This window comes from Dasypus novemcinctus, chromosome 9, assembly GCF_030445035.2.
Source record: "Dasypus novemcinctus isolate mDasNov1 chromosome 9, mDasNov1.1.hap2, whole genome shotgun sequence".
Classification (NCBI taxonomy): domain Eukaryota; kingdom Metazoa; phylum Chordata; class Mammalia; order Cingulata; family Dasypodidae; genus Dasypus; species Dasypus novemcinctus.
In genome coordinates, this window is record NC_080681.1 from 123,664,029 (window position 1) to 123,684,279 (window position 20,251).

Below are 20,251 nucleotides of genomic sequence, written 5' to 3' on the forward strand. Positions count from 1 at the left end.
GAACCGCCAAACTGCCCTCCACAATGGCTGAATCCTTCTAAATTCCCACCAGCAGTGGATGAGGCTTCCCGTTCCTCCACATCCTCTCCAACACTTGTAGTCCTCTGTTTTTTTAATAGCCGCAGTCTAATGGGTGTAAGATGGTATCTCATTGTAGTTTTGATTTGTATTTCCCTAACAGCTAGTGATGTTGAGCATCTTTTCATGTGCTTTTTACCCATTTGTATTTCTTCTTTGGAGAAGCATCTGTTCAAATCTCTTGCCCATTTTTAAAATGGGTTGTTTTTTTATTCTCAAGACATGGGATTTCTTTATATATGCTGGATATTAGGCTCATATCAGATATATGGTTACCAAATATTTTCTCCCATTGGGTAGGCTTTCTTTCACTTTCTTGATAAACTCTTTTGAGGTACAAAAGGTTTTAATTTTGAGGAGCTTCCATTTATCTATTTTTTCTTTTGCTGCTTGTGCTTTGGGTGTGAAGTTCATGAAGCCACTTCTTTTTCCATGGTCCTGTAGATGCTTCCCTACATTGTCTTCCAAGGTCTTTATGGTCTTGATCTTATATTTAGATCTTTGATCCATCTTGAGTTGATTTTTGTATAAGGTATGAGATGGTTATCCTCTCTGATTCTTTTGCATGTGGATATCAGTTCTCCAAGCATCATTTGTTGAAGAGCCCATTCTCTCCCAGTTGAGTGAGCTTGGTGGCCTTGTTGAATATCAGATGACTATATTCTCTGGATCTATGTCAACTCTCAGTTCAGTTCCATTTGTCAGTTTGCCTGTCCTTGTGCCAATGCCATGCCGTTTTGACCACTATAGCTTTGTAGTGTGTGTGTGTATGTATGTTTTTTAAAGATTTATTTTTTTATTTATTTCTCCCCCCTCCCACCCTGTTGTCTGCTCTCTGTGTCCGTTCACTGTGTGTTCTTCTAGGTCAGCTTGCATTCTTTTTTTTATTTTTTCTTTCAGGTTTTCAATAGCTGAGCTTTATTTCGCTTCCATTCTTGTCATCAGCACCAGGAATCTGTGTCTCTTTTTGTTGGTCATCTTGCCGCTTCAGCTCTCCATGTGTGTGGCGCCACTCCTGGGCAGGCTGCACTTTTTTCGTGTGGGGTGGCTCTCCTTATGGGGCACACTCCTTGCGAGTGGGGCTCCCCTACGCGGGGAACACCCCTGCATGACATGGCACTCCTTGTGTGCATCAGCACTGTGCGTGGGCCCGCTCTTCACATGGGTCAGGAGGCCCTGGGTTTGAACCTTGGACCTCCCATGTGGTAGGCAGACGCCCTATTCATTGGGCCAAATCCACTTCTCCGGGGCTCTTCTTAGTTAGGAAGTTTTTAATGACTGATTCTCTTTAGTTGTGACTGGTTTGTTGAGATCATCAATTTCTTCTTTCGTCAATGTAGGCTGCTTATGTGTTTCTAGGAATTTGTCTATTTCCTCTAAATTGCCCTTTTTCTTGGCATATAGTTTTTCAAAGTATCCTCATATGACACTCTTTATTTCTGTGGGGTCAGTGGCAATATCCCCTTTATCATTTCTTATTTTGTGTGTTTCCATCTTCTCTTTTTTTTTCTTTGTTAGTCTAGCTAAGGGTTTGTCAATTTTATTGATCTTCTCAAAGAACCAACTCTTTGTTTTGTCTATTTTTATTTATTTGTTTGTTTGTTTTTTATTTCTCTCCCCTTCCCCACCCCAGTTGTCTGTTCTCTGTGTCTATTTGCTGCATGTTCTTCTTTGTCAACTTCTGTTGTTGTCAGCGGCATGGGAATCTGTGTTTCTTTTTGTTGCGTCATCTTGCTGTGTCAGCTCTCCGTGTGTGTGGCGCCATTCCTGGGCAGGCTGAACTTTCTTTCACGCTGGGGGGTTCTCCTTACGGGGCACACTCCTTGTGCGTGAGGCGCCCCTATGTGGGGGACACCCCTGCATGGCAGGGCACTCCTTGCACACATCAGCACTGCGCGTGGGCCAGCTCCACACGGGTCAAGGAGGCTGGGGGTATGAACTGCGGACCTCCCATGTGGTAGAAGGATGCCCTAACCACTGGGCCAAGTCCACTTCCCTATTTTTTCTAGTGCTTTCTTATTTTCTATTTCATTTATTTCTGCTCTGATCTTTGTTATTTCTTTCTTTCTTTCTTCTTCCTTTGGGGTTAGTTTGTTGTTTTTTCACTAATTCCTCCAAATGTGTAGTTAGGTCTTTGATTTTAGCTCTTCTTTTTTGATATATGAATTTATGGCTATGCATTTCCCTCTCAGTACAGCTTTTGCTGCATCCTGTAAGTTTTGATACGTTGTGTTATCATTTTCATTAGTTTCAAGGTAGTTACTGATTTCTTTTGAGATTTCCTCTTTGACCCACTGTTTGTCTAAGAATGTGTTGCTTAACTTCCATATCTGGTGCCTAATCTGGTTCTCTGGCCCTTGCAGATTTCCAGCTTCATTCCATTGTGGTTAGTGAAATTATTCTGTATGATTTCAATCTTTCTGAATCATTGAGACTTTCTCTGTGGCCTAGCATGAGGTCTGTCTTGGAGAATGATCCATGTGCACTTGAGAAGAATGTATATCCTGCTGTATTTGGGTATAATTTTCTGTATATGTCTATTAGATACAGATCCTTTAATATATTATTCAAAGTCTTTGTTTCTTAATTGACACTCTGTCAAGATGTTCTGTCTAATGGTGATAATGGTGTATTAAAGTACCCCACTATAATTGTAGAGGCATCTATTCTTCCACTTAGTTTTTCCAGTGTTTGCCTCATGTATTTTGAGGCGCCCTGATAGGTGCATAAATATTTATGATTGTTCTTTCTTCTTAAAAGATTACCCCTTTTACTAATATATAGTGTCTATCTTTGTCTTTCACAATGGTTTTGCATTTAAAGTCTCTTTTGTCCGATATCAGTATAGCTACTCCTGCCCTTTTTTGGTTATTGGTTGCTTGTAAGATTGTTTTCCAGCCATTCATTTTCGAACTCCTTGAATCCCTGGGTCTAAGATGGAGACAGTATATAGATGGGCCATATTTCTTTATCCATTCTGCCACTCTGTACCTCTTGACTGGTGAGTTTAATCCATTAACATTCAGTGTTATTACTCTCAAGGAATTACTTACATTAGCCATATTTTCTTTGGATTTGTGTATGTCATATATTGTTTTTATTTCTCCTTTTTTCTCTTTAGTTGTTCTTACACTGTACTCCAACTTTGTCTCTCCTGTTTTTTCCTTTCAACCTGCAGAACTCCCTTTAGTATGTCTTGAAGGGCAGGTTTCTTATTGGTGTACTCGCTTAGTTTCTGTTTATTAGCATAGTTTATTTTAAAAGCTAACTGGAAGGAAGCAGATGTGGCTCAAGCAATTGGGCTCCTGTCTACCATATGGGAGGTCCAGGATTCGATTCCTGGGACCTCCTGGTGAAGGCAAACTGGCCCCCACAGAGAGCTGGTGCAGCAAGATGACGCAACAAAAAGAGACACAGAGGAGAGACAATAAGAGACACAGTAGCCCAGGGAGCTGAGGTGGCGCAAGAGATTGAGCACCTCTCCTCCACTCTGGAAGGTCCCAGGGTTAGTTCCCTGTGCCACCTAAAAGAGAAGACAAGCAGACATGGAAGAAAGCACAACAAATGGACACAGAGGGCAGACCACAGGGGAGAAATAAATATATAAATCTTTAAAAAAAACCAATAAAACTTAGCAGGAGAAGATGCCGAGTTTCAGCAGTTAGGTAAACCGTTCGGCCTGCATGATGGAATTATCTTCTGTGTTCACTGGAATCCTCTGAGACCCGTGGCGAGCCATCAGGCTCAAGCAGACTCCTACTGGTGAACTCAGGCTGTTGTCTTTGTCCTGGGGAGTGGTTCTTTAGGAGCAGGGCAGGTGTGCTGTGTCCATCTGAATTCTCTTCTTTACCACATCTCTTGTCCCAGGAGCGGCTTTTTTTTTTTTTTGCGGGGGGAGGCTGTATTTCAAAGGCATTTTTAATTTTTGGTCTGACTTCGATCTGGGTGTGAGTTTATCATAGGTCCCTCTGTAATCTAACCTCAGCTTACCTTTCCCAGGGTGATTCTCAGTATTTTGATTCACCCACGCCATGTCTCTGGATTTCCTAGTCTTCTTTCCTGGGCCATCCACTTGCCAAAAGCAAACAAAAAAACAAAACACCTTCCCGGGGTCTAAAACCCCAAATTGTACCTGTTTTTCAGTTTTCAGCTCAAAAGCTGTCTTCCATGTGAGCGAATTTACAATTCAGAGCATGGATTTCTTTGTTCCTTATGAGGCTCCTTAGAGATTCATTCACTGTCAAATAGATGTTGAGTAATTGTGCACTTTTCTAAGAATTGGGAATTAGTAGAAAGCAAAAGGTCATCCGTCCCGGAGGCTGCCTTTTCCTGTGTGCTTCGTGGGGGAAGGAGTACAGAAATAATAACAGCAACAGCTCTTTTTTGGCATCAACTGGGTGCCAGGCACTTCTAGGCATCTTACACACAAGGACTGATTTACGAGGTGGGCAGGGCCCGGAGGAGAAGTCAAGTGGCCGTGCCCCAAGGTCGCAGGCTGCTTATGGCCAGCTGGGCGCCTGCGTCCAGGGCTCTTTCCCGCCGTCAGCCCCCTGCGCCGTCAGCAGATGGGCTTGGGGTGCGGATGGGGGCGGGGTGAAGACAAGGGGGCGAGGAGGCTGTAATCCAAGGTAGGGGGAAATGTCTGAGCAGAGAGCCCAGGTGAGGTAACGAGTCCCCTTTTAGGGGGTCCAAGAGGTCAGAACTATTTTGAAACTCTTAAGATATTACTTGCCTTTTCCTCCTCTCGTGAGTGGACAGTGGAGTTTTCCAGAGGCTGCGTCACGCGTGACAGTGCAGCAGAGTGAAGGCAGAACCCAGCTGTCTTCTGTTAGGCCAGACAGCAGAAAGGGTGCAGACATGTGAAGCACTGCCACTCTTCTCTCTAAACTTTGGGCCCTTGGTCAGTTGTTAGCGTAAGCAGATTCTGAGACCACAGAGTTTGAGAACCACTGCTTGAGAAGCTGCACCCTGGCTGCCGCGTGGGCAATAAGCGTTGGAGGGCGAGAGTGACATCCGGGGGCTTGCCTGCCTGGCTTCGTGAGTCCGGGGAGCAGAGAGGATGAGAAGTGGCTGCGTCTGGATTTATCGTGAAAGCCAAGGATTTGCTCTTGGTTAGGACGTGGGTGTGGAAGTGACTGGGAAACATGCCATTAACCAGAGAGATGGTAGCTTCGTTCCAGTCTTCTTTCCCTTCCAAACGTGGGCCTTTGCTTGCCTAGGTGCTGCTCCACTGATGGGGACGTTGGTGGGGGTGGGGATGGAGGTGGGGGTGGGGGTGGGAAGCTCAGCTGAGTGGACGGAGGGGCTTGGCCCACACCCCAGGAAGTCTCCACACAGACCCCCTGGAGCAAAGCCCCAGACCAGACAGAGGGTGGGGGGAGCTTTCCATCTCCTTTTGTTCCCGTTTCTTAGGATCACTACCAGGGTATTTTATCAGGTAAGTGAAGTGAGAAATTGCCAGAAGAGCTGCTCTTACCTAAAAAGAAAAAAGTAGTTCTAGTGCCTGATGGAGAAGGAAAAAGATTATTTTTCTCCAATAATCCAGGCTGACCCTGGGAGGAGGTTGGTCATGTCCCTGGTTCTGGAGGAGGGAAGTGAGGTTGTGAGAGCGATTAACTTAGGCCGCATGAACAGTAAGAGAGGGGCTGGAGCCTGGCTGGTCCTGTCTCCCTCCAGATGGGTGTTCTTGAACATTGAGTTTCAAGTTGAGTTTTTAGAAATCTTTACGTTTAGTTTTATTAGTTCTTTATTCAGAGTTTTATATTCCTAAGTTTTGTCCATTTTGAATCTCTTGTAATGCCAGTTTTAAACAATAAGGTAATATCTTTGTCGTTAAAATGAGAGCTTATTTTTCTTTGTAACCTTTCTGTGATAGTTTGTCTATGGCCTCCAGTCTTCTTTCTTTTAATTTTCAGGGCAACTTGTTTCTTGGTCCTGGTTGCTTCCTGGCCTCGCTAACGTCTACATTACTTACTTTCAAAATTTAGTGCTTCACTCTGTGTGGGTCTTAATTCCAAACCCAGCAGCAAAAACACAAGCCTTGCCTTCCAGACTAACCTAATGAGGGTTTCATTTTAATGTAAATGGGCAGATTTGTCTTCGAAACAGTTACGAGTTCAAAATAGTACTTCTAACCGTGTCCATTTCCTTCCCTCTGTCTCTCCCCGTTAACAGTCAACAAGCATAAGCCCTGGCTGGAGCCCACGTATCACGGCATCGTCACCGAGAACGACGACGCGGTGCTGCTGGACCCGCCCCTCATCGCCCTCGACAAGGACGCGCCCCTGCGCTTCGCAGGTACAGCCTCGGTTTCTGCTCACCCCGCACACGTTCTCGCACACGTTCTCGTACCGGTTCTGACCTTTCCCGAAACGTCTTGAGAGCAAAGTGCTACCTGTGGCTCCTCTGCACCAGAATTTTTCCTTTTAATTTTAACACTTGAGATACCAGACCAAAAAAAAAAAAAACACCCCAAACAAACAATGAAAAAATAAACCTGTTCTTATAGTTAAAAAACAAAATATTTCATTGCTAAATTATGGTCCTGACCTTGATGTAACCCGGTAGAGAGCATGTAGGTCAGGGCCGGGCAGAGAAGAGTGTGCGCTCAGAGCCCCGGGGACGGTGCTGAGATGCAGCTGCGGCCTCAGGAGGTCGGGGGAGCCGGCGGTTCCGCGTTTCCCACCTGCCCCAGGTGGTGCCCGGCTGCACTGGAGGGCACGGGCCGGGAACGACTGCTCACTGTCAAAGGAAAGACCTTCCCTGGAAAAGCTGAGCAGTCTGCAGAGAGGAGGCCTTTTTGGCTCAGATTTTGTGGTTAATACGTTTTAAACGTGAGTTACTTCCTAAGATTGCAATACCTAAGTCTTTAAAGAGACAAATCTCTGGGATGGCTTTGGAGATTTTCATACTGCAATAACCTTTTCCTGCGCTAAAATGTAAGAGTACATTCCACATCGAAACAATTCTTGCTTTACATCCAGTGTGCATAGCTGGTTTCTTAGCTGATGGCACAACGTGCTGCTTAACTCTCTGTTGGCCTTGGATTTGGAATTGACCTTGTAAACTTAATTTTTCAAGAGTAGATTTTGCATGACATTTTTCCAGAGTAAAATTTTCCGTAATAAGGAGTGTGTCCTGTTTTGCTTTAGTGACAAACAATAAAAATTGGGTTAACTTGTTTAAATGTGAATTTTGCTCTCGTTAATTGAGGAAAGTGAATGTGGGGTTGTTTCTGAGGAGCTATTTGGAAAATCAATTTGTGCTTCATTCTGTTCAAGTGTCACATCACATTTTCAGAAAAGCAAGCTGAGGACTAGCTGGTGTTGGAGACAGGTCCTTTCCAGTTAGTTTTACTTATTTATTGGTTTTTAGGGAAAACTTCAAATAGATGGGCAATAGAGGAAGCTATGAGCGAACACAACTATTTGTTAGTGGTTGAGGTGGTTTTTTTGTTTTTGTTTTGTTTTTTTAAATCATTTTCCGGATTTAAAGACAATTTTGGGGGAGTGGATGTAACTCAAGTGTTTGAGCACCTGCTTCCCATGTGCAAGGTCCCGGGTTCGATCCCCAGTACCTCCTAAAAGCAAAAACAAACAAAAAACCAACTCTCATTGGGGAGCAGATACAGCTCAGTGATTGAGCGCCTGCTTCTCATGTACAAGGCCCTGGGTTCAATCCCCGGTACCTCCTGAAAAAAAGTCATTTAGCATTGTATGTTGGTTTTCTCTCTACTAACTGGATTTTTGAATGTGTATGTACATATATACATACTCCCATGCACACCCTATTTGATTGTATACCGTTCTGTATTAATAATTTTAACAGGAATATCTGTATGTTTTCGAGTGGATTTATATACAGTTCTGACATTTCATGCATTTCAGTCAAAAGTTCTGCACATACTCTCGACAGCCTTTCTTGACCAGTATGAAGTGTTAGCTGTATACTGTGCCCTTGTTCGTGGACCACTGTCCTGCTTCCTCAGCAATAACGTGGGGTCTAGAAAGCACTGACAGTGTCCCAGGCTCTATTCTCAGTGCTTAGAAATACGCATTTTGTGTTTCATCCTCACAACAACCTTATGAGGCAAGTGCTGTTTCTGCCAACCCCTTTATAAAGACAAGGGAGCTGAGCACAGAGCAGGTCGGCAAGGTGCTCCGGGTCACACAGCTGGCATGTGGCCGAAGCAGGGCACCAACTGAGGCAGGACGGCTCTTGACCGCGATGCCATGTCGGGCACTGCACAAAGTTACAACAGGAAGCAAGAGAGAAAAGGCACGTGCTGAGTATTGACTCTAAAGGAAGTTGGTGAGTCAGTAAAGTGTCCCTTGTTTTTTCTTTCTTAGTGGACTTAATTTTGTTGTATCATTTATAAAAACTTAATGTATTACCGTGAGTGAAATAATTCTTATAAAGTTTTATAAGGTGTGCTTAATGTGTAAACTAATATAATGGATTTTTTTTTCTTTTTAAACTATAGAGAAAGGCAATTCAGAGTTAAGCCATAGTGGTAATTTGGTTGTATTTGCCGTAGTGGACAAGATAGTCTTTGTTTTCCTCTTGGAGAGTTTCATGTGGGAAAACAACTACTCCTATATATTTACTTTTGAGATAGAATTCACGTGCCATAAAATTCACTCTTTTAAAGTGTGTAGTTCACTAGATTTTAGTATATTCACAAGGTTATGCAATCAACACTGCTGTCTAATTCCAGAACATTTTCATTACCTCCAAAAGCAACTCTGTACCCATTAACAGGCCCCTTCCCGTCCCCCCGTCCCCCCCTCCACTAATCTATTTTCTGTCGCTATGGACATATGCCTCTTCTGGACATTTTGTATGAATGGAACCATGCAAATATGTACATTTTTGTGACTGGCTTCTTTTACTCCTCATAATGTTTTCAAGGTTCATTCATGTTCTAGGATGTAGCAGAGCTTCATTCCTCTTTTTAAATTCTTTTAAATTTTTTTGATTAGAGAAGTTGTAAGTTTACAGAAAAATCATGCATAAAATACAAGGTTCCCATATACCGCCCTATTATTTATTTATTTTTAAGGAAATTTGAAGTAAACATATTTTGTATTTAAATATTTCTGTATATAACTGATTGTTCCTTTTTTTTTTTAAGATTAATTTATTCACACACACACACACACCCTGTTGTCTGCTGTCTATCCATTCGCTGTGTGTTCTTCTGTGTCTGCTTGTCTTCTCTTTAGGTGGCTCTGGGAACTAATCCTGGGACCTTCCAGAGTGGGAGAGAGGCGCTCAATATCTTGCACCACCTCAGCTCCCTGATCGCTTATTGTCTCTTCTCTGTGTCGCTTTTTGTTGCGTCATCTTCTTGGCCAGTCACGTGGGCCAGCTCTCCGTGTAGGCTAGCTTGCCTTCGTCAGGAGGCCCTGGAAATTGAACCCTGGACCTTCCATATGGTAGACGGGAGCCCAATTGCTTGAGCCACATCTGCTTCCCTACCACTCTATTATTAACACCTTGCTTTAGTGTGGTACGTTTGTTACAATTCATAAAAGAACATTTTTATAATTGTACTATTCACTATAGTCTGTTGTGTGAAATAGGATTCACTGTGTTGAACAGTCCTATGTTTGTTTTTCTAAATTTTTCATTCCTTTATAATGTCTAATAACATTCAGTTGTATGTGTACCATACTTTTTGGCTCCTATGGCTATTGCTTTGAACATTTGTGAACAAGTTTTTGCAAGGATGTAGGTTTTCAGTTCTCTTGGGTATAATGTGAGAGTGGAATGGATACATGTATATTCCTTTCTATTTTTTTTAAGATTTTAAAAATTTATTTATTTCTCCCTGCTGCCTTGTTGTTTTTCACTTGTGTCTGTTTGTCTTCCTTGTTTCTTTAGGAGGTACCAGGAGCTGAACCCAGGACCTCGAATGTGGGAGGGAAGTGCCTAATCGATTGAATCACCTCTGCTACCTGCTTTGTTGTGTCTCTCATTCTGTTTTTCCTCCCCACATCTCTCGTTGCATGATCTTTTTTTTTTAATTAATTTTTTTTATTACATTAAAAAATATGAGGTCCCTATATACCCCCCACCCCCCTTACCTCACCCACCCCTCCCCCCCACAGCAACAATCTCCTCCATCATCATGAGACATTCATTGTTGCGTGATCTTGTTGCGTCAGCTCACCATGCATACCTGTCCCATCAGTTCGCTGTCTTCTTTAGGAGACACCAGAAAGCTCTGCTTCCTGCTTTTATTGTGTCCCTCATTATGTTTTTTCTTCTTGTGTCTCTTATTGGGTCAGTTTGCCACACCTGCCTGTCGTGCCAGCTTGCTGTCTTCTTTAGGAGGCGCTGGAATCCGAACCAGCCACCTCCCGTGTGCTAGGCGGGAGCCCAGTCACTTGAGCCACATCTGCTTCCCATTTTTTTTTTTATTGAGATAGAGTCTTATACCCTACAATCCATCCAAAGTGTACAATTAGTGATTTTTAGTATAATCATTCGTCACCACAGTCAATTTTAGAACATTTCTATTATTCCAAAGGAAAAACCTCACACCTCTGAGCAGTTAACCTCTCAATCTCATTATCCTTTCCAGCCCTACATCACTACTAGTCTAATTTCATCTCTGTAGACTTGTTTATATTTACATTTTATACTTTTATAAAGTACTATATACAGTACGGAGTCATGCTGTGTGTAGTACTTTAAGTCTGTTTTCCTTCATATAGCATAATTTTAAAAAAATTATTGTAGCTTAAAAAAAATTAGAGTAATTGTAGGTTTACATAAAAGTCAGGTAAAAAATACAACATTCCCATATACGCCTCTATTGGTGACACTTTGTATTGGTATGGTACCTTTGTTGCAATTGACGAAAGAATGTTAACTTATTCTTTTTTCTTTTTTCTTTTTTTTATTATCTTTTTAAAGAACATAAATCACACAAAATGTGACATTAAAAAATATAAGTGTTTCCCATGTACCCCCTCCCCACACCCTCCTCTCCTCCCACCTCCACAACCTCTTTCATCATGTGGCGCATTCATTGCATTTGGTGCATACATTTTGGAGCACTGCTGCCCCGCAGGGATTTTAGTTTACATTTGCAGTTTACACTCTCCCCCAGTCCATTCAGTGGGTTATGGCAGGATATACAATGTCCTGCGTCTGTCCCTGCAGTGTCATTCAGGACAACTCCAAGTCTCGAAAATGCCCCATATCACACCCCTTCTTCCCTCTCCCTGCCTTCAGCAACTCCCATGGCCCCTGTGTCCACGTCTTAACTGTTCCCTAGAGTCCATAGTTCGCATTCGGTGTCTTTTTTCCCACGTGCCATTTTTAAAATGATATTTGTGTATTCTTGGCTGCAGTTTGGTCCCCATCTCTCTGCCCGAGGAGCGAGCAGCCCCGTGGTGTGGGAAAGGGAACTCTTCCTTTTCTTACTCGTCTGTTGCCTTTGACCACATCCAGCCGTAACTCGGAAACCCACCGTCACTTGGCTGTTGCCAACACAGACCCTAGAGCCTATGTTTGAATCCTGGCTCTGCCGCCACTTATTGGCTGTGTGGCCTTGGGCAAATCACTTAACCTTGCTGTGTCTCAGTTTCCTCATTTGTAAAATGAGGATATTAATGTCATGTTCCTCTAGGGTTTGGGAAATATTAGCTTATTTGTCTGTGTGCAGAGCTCAAAACAGTGCCTGGTACATAGTAAGTACCACACACAGGGTTTGCTCCTGCTGTTATTACTAATAATAATAGTTTTAAAAATAGATTTTCACTTAACATTTTGTGAGAAATATTTTTCCATCTTTCTACATAGTTGTCATAGTGTTCCATTTTCTCCTAGAGTTTCTTAGGTAGTTTTCCTGGGTAAAGTAGAGGTAAAGTAGATGGAGCCTTGTTTGATCCTAGGTTTTCCACGGTGGTGATATTGAATTTAATTGAGTAGCGGTGGCAGTCGCAGCGTCTGACATCGACTGGTGCTTACGGTGTGGCTGAGGTTGCTCTGAGCGCTTTAGGGGATGGCCTCGTCTGATTCTTTCAGCCGTGGGTGCCTGCAGCAGGCACACACACTATCCCGCCTTCTGGCTGAGGCAGTAGGCTTGGCTTGTCTGTTAACATGCTCCACGTTGAGTCCCCTAGTCCTCGGATCAGCATCTGGGACAAGGCCACGTGCCACAAATATTTGTAGAAGAAATAGTGAACTTGCCCCAAATCACAAATCACATAGTTATTTGTTTATTTTTTTTGAGGTACCAGGGGCCAGGGGTTGAACCCGGGACCCTGTATGTGGGAAGACGGCTCTCAACCACTGAGCCACATCGGCTTCCGTGTTGGTTTTTTCGTTTGTTTGCTTGTTGTTGGTTTTGTTTTTAGGAGGCTCCGGGACCTCCCATGGGGGAAGCAGGCCTTCAGTCGCTTGAGCCACATCTGCTCCCACACGGCTCGTTTGTGACCCAGGCAGTGTGACTCTCCCACTGAGCTGGCTCTCATGACGTTATCTGAAACAGCTCTAAACATTCTGGCTCGTAGTCTTATTCCATTAGAGGGCCTGTGTGTGGGTAACCACTGGAGTTTATTTGTCGAAGGTCTGAACTAAAAGCATGTGTAAATGTCACTAAAGCTTGTGGTAAATTGTTTATTTGTCACAAATCAGACATTCATCTTGACTTACAGGGTCTAGCTGTGATTGTTTTCTTGGGGTGAAACTAAGAAAATAGTGTTTGGTATTTGCCAAGGATTTAGGAAATCAAGTGACTCAGTTTCTTATTCTATCCCTTCACCTGCTGAATCTGTTAAGAGCCTGAGTAGGTGAAGTATGGTTAGGTATGAAACCTTGGCAGTGTAAGTGGTTAAAATTCAGCCACAGGAAAACAATGTATTTGCAAAATCAGTTTACTTATTCTGCTTGTGCTACGTACTTTCTGATCATTATAAAGGTATGATTTTTTTTTTCAGAAGCAGTTAAAGTGTAACTCAAACTTATGGGGCAGGTTGTAGCTTTTCAGTTTTGATTAGTGGATTGTATGAGGAAAGATGAAATGGTATTCACTTGAATTTACAACATTGCTTGAAAGAAAACCATGTAATACTGTAACAACTTGCAAGCAATCATTTGCTCTGTTGGCAAAGCTGACAATTAAAAATTAGTTGCATGTTTGTAGTTAACAGTTTCAAATGCAATGACATTTTGTTAAAACGACCATCTGTATGTTTTCAAGCCGCACTATGGCTTCTAATAAATGTCAACATGCTAAACTTTATAAGCGTAAAACACAAAACAAATATATTTTATATTTTCTGTATTTAATGAAGACCGAAAAGCTTGAACCAACTCCTCAGGCTGCGTTGTTGCTGCTTTTGAGAGTCTCTGTGCTGCTTCTGGCAGGAGGCTGAGCGTACACCGTTCATAGGTGGTCACTGCTAGTAGGTATTCACCCTTCTAGGTGGTTCTATTCCAACATTCTTTCTCCTTACCTTCCCAGACTGAGTACAGGTGTTTTAGGAGATTGGTTAAATGATTCTGGTATGAATAGAATCCAAAAGAAATGTGAAGGCAAGAACAGGAAGTTTATTCCATAGGTGTTTAAGTAGAACCTTCTCAGAAGCTTTCTCCATATTCTTTATGCTGTGAGGATAACTGATAGGCTTACCTGCTACACTTCACTTCCCGGTTTTGCTTGCTTGCCTGGGCAGGCATTGTGTTTGCAGCAGTGTATGTGTGCGTATGTGTGCACAGGGGTATTAGGTTGAACCACATGAAATTGCAAATTTTGAATGTCAAAAGTGATCAAATATCAGAAATTTCACATGGTCCAACCTAATCATCAATTGAGTAGCAGTTTTAAATAAGTATCTAGATATTAGGATAGGTGCTTCACATTACCTATATGAACTAGAATGAACTCATTTTGGATGTGGTTGCCTCCCAGGAAAAGTTTGGGATGAGTGATCAGTAAATCCCTATGCTACAGCCATGTGCTATGGCCTCCCCGCTCCCTCCACTGTCTGCTCTCTGTGTTCATTTGCTGTGTACTCTTCTGTATCTGCTTGTCTTCTCATTAGGTGGCTCCAGGAACCGATCGTGGGACTTTACAGAGTGGGAGAGAGGCGATCATTCTCTTGCACCACCTCAGCTCCCTGATCTGCTGTGTCTCTTATTATCTCTCCTCTATGTCTCTTTTTGTTGCATCATCTTGCTGCACCAGCTCTCCACATGGGCCAGCACTCCTGCGTGGGGCAGCGCTCCATGTGGCCAGCTCACCACACAGGCCAGCTTGCCTTCTTCAGGAGGCCCTGGGCATTGAACCCTGGGCCTCCTATATGGTAGATGGGAGCCCAATTGCTTGAGCCACAACCACTTCCATCTAGGTAATTTTTTAAAACCAAGAAAGTTGGTCTTTGTTCTCAAAGCACTGAAAATCTAGGTGGTAAGGCAAAATCAGCATTGACAAAGAGTTAACAAGGGATGGTAGGGAGTTCATAAGTCAGGGCCCCTGAGAGAGGCGTTACGTAGTATCTCCTCGAGTTCTTAGCAAGGAGAAGCTGACTGCACTAAGAAGGCAAGGAAGTGATTTCCTAAGGCAGGACTTGAGCTTTCATAAAAGATGTGTAGAATTTGCACAGGCAGTGAAGGTAGAGGGAAAGGTATAGACAGGTGGGACTTTCAGGGGTAGGCGACTAGTTAAGCTCATGTGGCAGGTGGCACAGAGGAGCAAAAGGCTGGGTTTCTAGTGCTGAGCTGAGTCGGTGGGGTGTTCCTGTGGGTGTGGTGTTCCAGGACTGCACCCCGGCACCCGGGGCCTTGCGCAGCACGTGGGTTCCTGCGCCTGCGCGTGGCTGGCTGGGTCTGTACCTCCAGGAGCTGAGCCTAAGAAATCGACCCAGCCAGGCAGGCTTGGAAACCACCAATGGCCGGTTTACCCAAAGCATGGTCTGCGTTAGGAACCATCTGGCAATGTGCATTAAAAACCCAGCAGAACACTGAGCTCCTCCCCAGAATTTCTGAGGATGGGGCTTAGGGAACTGCAGTTTTAACCAGCTTTCCAGGAGATTCTTGGTACCCTAAAATTTGAGAACCACTGCTCTAGTCAGTGAGAAACTAATAATAGCATAATCCCTGGGGGATGTGTGCCATTGTTGTTACTGTATATTTAAGATATCTTGAATATCTATTAATTAGAGCCTCACGAGCTGGCCCTAGAAGCCGGCCTGGACCAGGCAGCAAGGAAGCCAATGGTCATCAAAGATAAGGAACAACCTGGACGCTCAACTAGTGAGCACGGGCACTGACCAAGTAGGGCAGAGGGAAGTGGGTTAGGGATGAGAGCTGGATTAGCCGGGCACTGTGGTGGATGCTTGTTGCTCAGCAAGTGTCCATTTCCCCTTCTTAACAGTCCCCTCATCTCTTTCCCGTTGGGTACAGACTGGTGCATCTACGACCTGTTCCCCTACTTTCTCCAGCCCAGTGTGTGCATGACCCAGGCTAGGTTGACCAGATGCTCCCTCCTTGGAATCTGAATATTGAGCAGAGGGACAAAGATGCTAAGAGTAGATGGTATCCATTCCATTTCAGCAGTGAATACTGAGCAGGCTGCTTTGCTGTGGGACTGTTGTCATTCCTGTTTCCTGGTTTCCCAGGCCGCCTTGGTTTCTGGTTGTTTCCGAGTCCCTTCTCTAGTCTGTCAGTCCCATGAGTTCCTGATAGCTTCCCAACAAATTCCCATGACCTTAGTTACCTAGATTGGGTTTCTGTTGCTTGCAACCAAAGAATCTTAGCAGTTTGAGCCAGCACTGATGAGCCCTGGAAGGAGTGAAGGAAGCACTTGGTGATATGGGTCTCCTGAGAGCTGGAGGTGCCAGTCTTAGAGATTCCTGTCTCATTAGAGGAAGAGAGGCATAGTCTAAGCCATACTCAGATTTGGAAGAAGACTTGGGACTCAGGGGCCAGCCTGAAGCTGAGGTTTATCGAAGAGAGAGAAGAGGAAAAGAGGCGGGCTGAGCGCCAGCTGCTCAGAAGCCCAGACACGACTTGGGATGTTGAAAAGTCAAACTGCCTCTTTGTTAGGTTCAACCACTTTTATATTTGTGTGTTTTGCTGTTTAAAAATGCTTTAGAACATTTCCATTTGGCTGTTTTAGGTAGTCTTCAGGGAATGAAGAGGTGAAAAGAGACAGGGAAAGGTTTGGTCCATTCCTAAGCTCGTGCGTCATCGGAGCCTGGTAGGGCATTTCATTATAGTGAACAGCAAGGGGAAAGCTGCGCGTGGATAGGTTTCTTGGCTAGCAGTGGTGCAGAGTCTGAAGTGAGTGGGAAGTAGGGCCTGAGAGGTGATTTTGAGAGGTCCTTCCTTTCAAGAGTCAGGCGTGTGTTGGAGAGGAGAGGGCTGAGCCTAGGTTAGCAGACTGAGAATCCCACGGGGTAGAGGTGGACCGTTCCAAGGAGTTACAGTGACAGAACATCTAGAACTACCATGGAACTCCACACATCATTGGCAGCAGATGCTGCTGGCCTTTCTCTGACCACTTCTTGCCACCCCTCCTTGTCGCCACCTGGTTTTAGCCATCAGCATCTCTTAGCTGAGATGCACTTGCAGTTTAAGGGAAATCTTTGGGGCATCCCCAGAAATTTGTTCTGGGAAATAGGGTTGCCTGACCTGGAACCCCAGGACCCCCAGCCCATGGCTTGCTAGGCTGCTCTGGTCCAGGCCTGCTCGGAAGGTGGTGCTCCCGCTGTGTGTCCAAGCCGCTTGGCTTGCTCAGCACCTCCACAGAGGACGTGAGCCTCGCGGTCCCCTCCACCCTGCCACAGACCCAGCCTGGCCACGTCTCGCTTGTCCTGCGGAACTGCAGGCCTTCAGTAGGACCCACGTGCGAGCTGGGTAGGAAGAATGCAGGGCGCGTTGTGGGGAGGGCGTGTGTGGTGGCATAACTGTGCCACCCGAGCATCCATCTTCCGTTTCAGAACCCCTGCCCTGCCCAGGTTTCTCCCGCAGGGAATTTAGGTTTCTAAACAGGAGGGATGCTTTCCCCTGCAAGCACACCTCCTCCTGGGAGCCTTCCCTGGTGCAATTTGACTTTTAAAAAAATACATATTATGCAGTAATAATATATGCAAAAGATTATAACCATAACATAATGAATTGCATTCTGGAAAACAGCTTGACATGTCTTGCGCCAAGCAGTTTGACTCGTAGATGCATCTCTGGAGAGTGAGGCCCAATGTAAATATTTTATGCTTTGCAGGCCCTAGGACAGCTCTGTCCAACAGCTCAACTCCACACTGAACTCTTCCATCATAGCACAGAAGCTGCCATCGAGAAACGAATGAGCATGACTAAGTTCCTATAAAATGTTATTTATGGACACTGAAATTTGAATTTAATATAATTTTCTTGTGTCACAAAATATTTAAAAATCATTCTTAGCACACAGGTGGTATAAAAATCTGCAGCAAGGAAAGCAGATGTGGCTCAATGGATTGGGATCCCATCTACCATATGGGAGCCCCTGGGTTCACTTCCCAGGGCCTCCTTGTGAAGGCAAGCTGGCCCGCGCCACAGAGAACTGACGGCCCATGCCCACGGACAGCTGACGGCCCGCACCCACAGGGAGCTGGCGCAGCAAGATGACGCAACAAAGGGAGACAAGCAGACACAGAAGAACACGCAGGGAATGGACACAGAGAGCAGACAGCAAGCAAGCGGCAACAGGGGGGATGAATAAATAAATCTTAAAAAAAAAAAAAAATCTGCTGCAAGCCATTTTGGTCCAGGGGCGCCGGTTTGCCGACGCCTGCTCTCGAGCAGCTCTGTCCATTGGAACTCGCTGTGAGGATGGAAATGTTTTATGTCTGCTGTCTTAGTTTGCCAACGGGCTATCAATGCAAAGTGCCAGAAATGTGTTGGATTTTATAATGGGAAATTTATTTAGGGTACAAGCTTCCGAGGCTGTGAAATGTCCAAATCAAGTCACCGTCAGAGATGCCATCTCACCAAAGTCAGTGACTGGTGCTCCTGGGGTCCTGCCACGTGATGAAACAAGGTGGCGTCTGGTCTCTGCTGAGGCCCTGCCTTCCCTTCCAGAATCTACCATCTCCCAGAGCTCAGCTGTGGGCAGCCAGGCCTGGGGCTGGTCTTTCCAGGCCTCCCCTCTCAGTCTCTCAGGGCTCCTCTGCCTTTCTGCAGCTTTAGGCAAACCTGGAGTCCTTTCTCTCCCCCTCTCCTTTCTCTCACATGGCAGGATCCAAAATGGCAGCCTCCTTTCTCCTGTGTCTCTCTGTGTCTCCATTTATGTAAGACCCAGCAAGATGGGGAGACTCAACCTGAGTCACCACACTGATGAATCAAAAGCAGTCTAATCAAGTGCTCTAATGTGAATCTTTTTTTTTTTTTAGGAGCAATGCATCAATATTTATTCATCAATTGTAACAGATGTTCCACACTATTATAAGATGTTTCTAAGTGAATCTCATGCAGTCAAAGGAATACACCCACAGGAATAGATTAGTTTAAGAACATAATCTTCTGGGATTCAAAAAAGAACTTTAGTCTGTCACATCTACATCTTCCAGTTTGGTAACCACTAGCCACATGTGGCTGTTGGGCACTTGAAATGGGGCTGATGTAACTGAGGAACTGAATTTTTTAGTATTACTTAATTTTCTTATGAATTTTAATTTAAACACACATGGCTAGGGGCTACAATGGAAGATATAGTAAAAGCAAACATCTATTGGGTGCTTTCTTCATGTCAGGCAGTTGTTGTTGTTGTTTTACCATTTTAGCCATTTTTAAGCTTACAATTCAGTGGCATTATGTACATTCAGAAAATTTTATAGCCATCACCATTGTCTATTTCTAGAACTTTTTTTTATCATCCCAAGGAGAAACTCTGTACCCATTAAGCAATAGCTCCAACTCTGCCCTGCCCCCCCCCCAGCCTTTGGGAACCCATAATCTAGTTTTGTCTCAATGAATTTGCTTATTCTAGATATTCCATATAAGTAGAAATATACAATATTTGTCCTTTTGTATCTGGTTATTTCACTTAAAATGTCTTCAAGTTTCACCTATCTGGTAGCATAGATCAGAATTTCATTCCTTTTTTATGGCTGACTAATATTCCATTATATGGATGTACTGCATTTTGTTTATCCATTAATCAGTTGATGAATACTTGGGTTGCTTTCACCTTTTGGCAGTTGTGAAAATGCTGCTGTGAACATTGTCTACAAGTATTCAAGTTCTTTGGGGTATATATCTAGGACTGGAATTACTGGGTCATGTGGTAAATCTATGTTTAACTTTTGGAAAAACCACTAAACTTTCCCATTTTACATTCCTACCAGAAATGTGTGAGGATTCCAATTTTTCCACATCCTCACCAACACTTGTCATTTTCTGGTGTTTTTCTTCTGTTGTTGTTGCTGTTGTTTTATTTTTTATTTTTTGTTGTTGTTAATAGCTGTTCTAGTGGGCATGCAGTGGTATCTAATTGCGATTTTCATTTTCATTTCCCCAATGATAAATGATGTTGGGTTATCTTTTCATGTGCTTATATTAACCATTTGTATAACTTCTTTTGGAGAAATTATCTATTCAAATCCTTTGTGCATTTTAAAAACAAGTTGTCTGTCTTTTTGCTGTTGAGTTGTAGGAGTTCTTTATATATTCTGGGTATTAATCCGTTATCACATGTAAGATTTCCAAACTTAAAAAAAAAAAAGATAATTAAAGAAAAAGAAAAAAAAAAGTTTCCATGTAGTCTCTCCCCTTCTGAGAGCCGGCAATGTTTTAATCACTTAATATGTGACTTTACCATGTAGTAGTGAAAATTACTAAACCATAGTACTTAAGGCAACAAGGTTGAATGAACCTTAGAATCACAAGGTTGAGTGAAAAAGCAAGTCACAAAAACCACATACCATGAGCTAGCATTTTTTCAAACTTCACAACAAGCAGAACAAAACAACAGATTGCTCAGGAGTGTACAAATATAAGGCCAAACCGTTTAGAAAAGCAAGGGGATCAGGCCCTGTTCCTGCTGGGCGAGAGGGTGCAGTCAGCGGGCCCCGGTGCAGCCGGTGAGCTGGCTGGTTCCCATTTGGTGGCCTCCAGGTGCAGGGCAGGCTTGATACCCATTTGGTAGAGCAGTATTTTCCCATAATAAAAACAATGG

At 43.8% G+C, this 20,251-nt stretch overlaps 1 protein-coding gene across 1 annotated transcript in view; it reads left to right on the forward strand.

Annotated features, from left to right (window-relative positions):
* CLSTN1 (calsyntenin 1) overlaps positions 1 to 20,251 on the forward strand; it is a 78,161-nt gene that overhangs the window by 33,381 nt on the left and 24,529 nt on the right. Inside the window, 1 exon segment of the mRNA XM_058304459.2 lies at positions 6,253 to 6,375. Within this exon segment, the coding sequence (XP_058160442.1) occupies positions 6,253 to 6,375 (123 nt within the window).